This window comes from Myotis davidii, unplaced genomic scaffold, assembly GCF_000327345.1.
Source record: "Myotis davidii unplaced genomic scaffold, ASM32734v1 scaffold327, whole genome shotgun sequence".
Taxonomy (NCBI): Eukaryota; Metazoa; Chordata; class Mammalia; order Chiroptera; family Vespertilionidae; genus Myotis; species Myotis davidii.
Genome location: NW_006298628.1, coordinates 1,130,981 through 1,136,594, shown reverse-complemented (window position 1 = coordinate 1,136,594; position 5,614 = coordinate 1,130,981). Strand labels below are relative to the sequence as shown.

The 5,614-nt window shown below is 57.3% G+C and overlaps 1 protein-coding gene across 1 annotated transcript in view; it reads left to right on the top strand.

Annotated features, from left to right (window-relative positions):
• Positions 1–3,247, top strand: part of CACNA1G (calcium voltage-gated channel subunit alpha1 G) — a 65,070-nt gene extending 61,823 nt beyond the window's left edge. The window contains exons 35-37 of the mRNA XM_015570770.1: positions 261–423; positions 701–870; positions 2,202–3,247. Of these exons, the coding sequence (XP_015426256.1) occupies positions 261–423; positions 701–870; positions 2,202–2,933 (1,065 nt within the window). The 3' untranslated portion in view covers positions 2,934–3,247. The remainder of the gene's footprint in view (positions 1–260; positions 424–700; positions 871–2,201) is intronic.
• The last annotated feature ends 2,367 nt before the right edge of the window (positions 3,248–5,614 follow it).

Below are 5,614 nucleotides of genomic sequence, written 5' to 3'. Positions count from 1 at the left end.
CAGGCTCCCAGGGCTACAGTGTGGATGATTTTTGGGGCCAGGGCCTCCTCCCGCCTCCTTCCTCCCTGTGTGTGGAGGGCTCCTCCATGTGTCTGCCCTTCTGCCTGACACTCATCCCATCACCACCTTGTCCGAGAAGGGGGTGGGGGCCGGGGCCTTGGGCGGTGGCAGGGAGCTTTTGGCCTGTGCTGTCCATCTCTGCCTCAGTTACCCAATCTGGATGCCCCCTCTTCCGCCCACCTCCCCTGTTTCTTTTGCAGAGGAGGCCCCACCCGGGGGAGGTGCCAGACCTGCTGAGCGTGCGGAAGTCCGGGGTCAGCCGCACGCACTCTCTGCCCAACGACAGCTACATGTGCCGCGATGGAAGCACGGCCGAGGGGTCCCTGGGACACGGGAGCTGGGGGCTCCCCAAAGCTCAGTCAGGTACCAGGGCCCGGGGCAAGCCAGCGTGGCTCACACTGGGGACCTCGTCCTTGACGAGGCTCCGTCCTAACCTGGGGGGAAACTGAGGCAGCCAAAGAGGGCTCTCCTACTTCTGAGGAGCCCCCAGCCCCTGCCTGAGGGAGGTGGCTTTCGAACAGGGTGAGGGTTCTGTGGTAAGGGGGGAGGCCCTGATGGGGGCGCGGAGAGAGGAAGGGAGGGGACTCAGGTGGGAGCCAGACTTCTCTTTCCTCCTTCCCCCGTCCCCCTCATCCCGCAGGCTCTGTCTTGTCCGTTCACTCCCAGCCAGCAGACACCAGCTACATCCTGCAGCTTCCCAAAGATGCTCCCCATCTGCTCCAGCCCCACGGCGCCCCCACGTGGGGCACCATCCCCAAACTGCCCCCGCCCGGCCGCTCCCCTTTGGCTCAGAGGCCTCTTAGGCGCCAGGTAAGCTGCTGTGGAGGCGGGCCTGGGCCCGGAGTCCCGGGTTGTTGGTGATGACCAGGGTTGCCGCTTCCATTCTCCCAGCAAACACTGACTCTGCGGCAGTGACAGGCCAGGCCAGGCGCCAGGACACAAAGCCAGACCAAGCAGCGGTGGTCTGTGCCCGCTCGGACTTTGCCCCCCAAGCCTGGAGCCCAGAGGAGGCCAAGGTTGCCCAGGGACGCAGGGCAAGTTGGAGATGAGCCAGGCTTCTGACTCCCTTTTCCCGACCCACAGCTGCCTCCCTGTTCTCTGTATTTCTCGACCTAGCTAAGGGGCACAAGGCACATTTTAAAAATATATATATTTTTATTGATTTCAGAGAAGAAGGGAGAAGGAGAGAGAGATAGAAACATCAATGATGAGAGAGAATCATTGATCGGCTGCCTCCTGCATGCCCCCGACTGGGGATGGAGCCCACAACCCAGGGCATGTGCCCTGACCGGGAATCGAACTGTGACCTCCTGGTTCGTAGGTCGACGCTCAACCACTGAGCTGCACCGGCTGGGCACGAGGCACATTTTAGGTGTCTCCATCTTTGGCCAAGCCTGGGGCCCACCTTCTGGAGCCCACACTCCAGGGGCCCAGAGCAGAGGCTCATGTAGCCAGGCGAGGCTTGTGTGTTCACCAGCAACAAGCCCACAGCCCATGCGGTGTGTGTCCTTATGCCTGAGCACGGCCATGTGAGAATCTGCTCAATCCCACCCATTGGGGGAACAGGTACAGTCCCCATCCATCCTGTAAATAGTCACTGAGCAGTCCCTGTGTGCCAGGCCCCGGGGAGACGGACAAATGAGACAGCCCCTGCCCCCCAGAGCTCAGGGTGTGATTGTAGACATACACCCCACCAGATCTTTGCGGTGACAGGTCACGGGCTGAGATGCTCATGGGCCCAGTGCAGCAGGGAGCAAAGACGAGGAAGGGGTCCGTCTTATTGGAGGGTCGAGACTGTCGGTCTGTACATCACAGAGGGCCGGAGCCCATAAAGTTGAGGGCTTAAGGCCAAAGAGGCAGGGAGGCATGAGGGAGCCGGCTGTGGAGCAGAGCTGGCCCGGTGCCTCCTGTGTCCTGGGGGCTGGGAATTGCAGGCTTGGGGGAGACACCAAGGAGGGCAGTGGCCAGAGGGCCCGATGCGCATGGCCCGTATCTCTCCACAAGAGCCAATACCGGACCCTCTGTTAGGGTGGTCCTGCAGCTTCCTGGTCGGGGAGGAGAGGGCTCGCTGGCTTGCCTGGAGGAACAGCTAATGGGGGAGAGGAAGTCCCCAGGCTGAGCCCTCCCCTCACCCCATACAGGCAGCAATAAGGACCGATTCCCTGGACGTTCAGGGCCTGGGCAGCAGGGAGGACCTGCTGTCAGAGGTGAGTGGGCCCTCCCCGCCTCTGGCCCGGACCTCCTCCTTCTGGGGCCAGCCGAGCACCCCGGTGCAGCACTCCCGCAGCCAGAGCAAGATCTTGAAGCACACGCACTCGCCAGCCCCCTGCCCGGGCCCAGAGCCCACCTGGGACAAAAGCCCGCTGGAGGCCAGAAGCAGCTTAGAGCTGGACACGGAGCTGAGCTGGGTTTCAGGAGACCTCCTGCAGGTGGGCAGCCAGGAGGCGCCCCCTTCCCCGCGGGACCTGAAGAAGTGCTACAGCGTGGAGGCGCAGAGCTGCGGACACCGGCCCGCGTCCTGGCTGGAGGAGCAGAGGAGGCACTCCATTGCTGTCAGCTGCCTGGACAGTGGCTCCCAACCCCACCTGGACCCCGGCCCCTCAGGCCTCGGAGGGCCACCTCTCGGGGGGCCTGGGAGCCGGCCCAAGAAAAAACTCAGTCCGCCCAGTATCTCTATAGACCCTCCCCAGGGCCAGGGCGCTCGGCCCCCAGCCAGCCCCGGCATCTGCCTCCGGAGGAGGGCTCCGTCCAGCGACTCCAAGGATCTCTCGGCCTCCGGCCCCCCTGACAGCATGGCTGCCTCGCCCTCCCCAAAGAAAGACATGCTGGGCGTCTCCGGTTTATCCTCTGACCCGGCAGACCTGGACCCCTGAGTCCTGCCCCCCCTCTCCCACTCACCTTTCTCCACTGGGTGCCAAATCCTCGCTCCTCCTCTTGGGCTATATTCCTGACACAAGTTCCATGTGGACACCCAAGAGGCGCCCCTCCCTGCCTCAGTGGCACTGGGCACTGGCCGCTGCAGGATTCCCAGCGAGTGGGGAGCAGCAGCCCTGCCCACCCTGGCTCCAGGCAGGAAGAGAAGCCCAGTGTCTCTGAGGTTCCCGACACCAGGAGCTGTTGGGAGAAAGCAATACGTTTGTGCAGAATCTATGTATATTCTATTTTATTAAATTAATTGAATCTAGTATATGCGGGATGTACGGCATTTTGTGACTAAGGAGACTAGTTTCCTTCCACTTTTATGTGTCTCAGAATATTTTTGAGGCGAAGGCGTCCGCCTCGGCTATTTTAACCTAAAACCACCAGTCTAGTTACGCTCCCTCTTCTTGCAAAGCACAAGCTGGGACGGCGAGTGCATCACAGCCCTGACGGCGACCCATCTTCGGCGGAGAGCGAGGACCATTTTGGAAACTGTAATGTAACTTATTTTCTCCTTAAACCTCATCATCATTTTCTGTAGGAAAAAAAAAAAGGAGAGAAAAAGAAAAAAATATAAGATTTTACAAATGAAATGAAACCTTTTTATATATACATACATACATATCTATATCTATATATCTATATCTATATAATAAAGTAATTTTCCAAAATAAAGCTAATCACGGTCCAGAGTAAAAGCACAAGGCACAGTTAGGCATTTCTGGCCGGCACTGGGGAGAGAGTCCTGGAGGTGGGGAGTGGCCGGTGGGGAGGGAAGGGGCCAAAGCTGCCTCTGCATGTCTGTGTGTGCGTGTGTGCGCATGAGTGTGTATATGACTGTGTATGAGTGTGTATGTGAGGGTGTGTGTGTATAAGTGGTATGAGTGTGTTGTGAGTGTGTGTATGAGTGGGTGTGAGTGGATATGTATGAGTGTGTGTGTATGCGTGAGTGTATATGAGTGTGTATATGATCGTGTATGAGTGCGTAAGTGTATGAGTGTGCATGTGAGGGTGTGTGTGTATAAGTGGTGTGAGTGTGTTGTGAGTGTGTGTATGAGTGTGAGTGGATGTGTATGAGTGTGTGTGTATGTGTGAGTGTGTATAAGTGTATTGTGAGTGTGTGTGTATATGAGTGAGTGGATGTGTTGTGAATGTGTGTGTATGAGTGTGTGTGAATGGATGTGTATGAGTGTGTGTGTATGCGTGAATGTGTATAAGTGTATTGTGAGTGTGTGTGTATATGAGTGAGTGGATGTGTGCGAGTGTGTATGTATGAGTGTGTATATATATCTGAGTGATGTGTATGCGTGTATATATATGAGTGAATGTATATGAGTGGATGTATGTGTATATGTGAGTATATGTGTATGTGTTCATGTCTGAGGCAAAGAGAACCCAAATGCCTCTCCCTGGAGCGCTGCAGCCTTCTGGCCTGACCTCCCGGGCAGGGGAGGAGGGGAGAAGCCCACCCCTCTGGAGGCGGAAGGCTGGGCCGCAGGATCCGCTCGGGCTTCTCTCAAAGCGTTATCGCTGCTTCCTCTGAGCCAGGCAGCTCTGAATGTAATTCCAGATTAACTCTTATTTCTGCTGACAGCTATCAGCCTCGCACTGAAAGCTGGAAATGGGCATAATGAAGCTGTTTTGGTTAATGGGGCCGAGTGAGGCTGGGAGAGGCAGCTTCAGCTGCCGAGATCCCACCCCTAGGCTGGGGGGAGGGGGACGGGGGAGGGGCGGGTGCTGCTGGGTTTGCCTGTCCCAGGCTTCCGCAGGGCCACCTCAGCAGTCTGGCTTCAGCCTCCCAAGTTGCGGGAGTCACTGACCCGCGCTGCGGGGACAGCCCATCGGGACAGGCGATGGATTAAGCTATGTCAACAGCGGGCTGCTGTCTCCCAAGTCGAGGGGACCAGGGCCAGGTGTCCAGTGGAATTGGTAGGTGGAGAAGCCAGGCTGCTGAGCGGGGAACTGGCCCCTGGGGCTGATGAGTGAGTACCCACAAGGTGTTCATGCTGCCTGCTGCTGCCGGCCCAGTGGGAGCAAGTAGAGAGGGAGGGAGGGGAAGGAGGGGCAGGAAGAAGGGAAGAGGAGGCGGGGCTGTCGACATGGCCCCAACCTCCTTTCTGGTGCTACCGCAGGCAATAGTCTCTGGTCTGAAACCCTGGTGCCAAAAGGCGGCGCTCAACCAGCCTGTTCCCTGCTGGCCACCCAACCCCCCTCCTGTGGACATGCCCAGCACCTTCAGACTCCAGGATTCTTGAAACTTCGACAGCAGCTGGCAGCTCTCACTCATAGCTCCTGCCCGTCTGAACCTGGGACCAGGGGGGCAGCGGGTGGGTGCCAGACTGCTGGGCGATGAACCTGGATGCTTTTTCCAACCTGGTGTTTCCTAACCTGGACAGAAATGATACCACTCCTTAAAGCAAACACCTGGTTTGATTCTCTTGGAGTTTAATCCAAAAACCTGCAATAATGTCAAATCCTATTTTCTCTGTCCTCCTTGGTGGGGGAGGGGGGCGGTGCTCATAGAAGCTGCCTTCTTTTTTTTTTTCTTTTTTGCCAAACTGTACAAAATTCCTAGAGTTTTGTGACCTAGGCTTGCAGATTAAGCTTTTCTATTTTTGTAGAATCGCTGTCTATT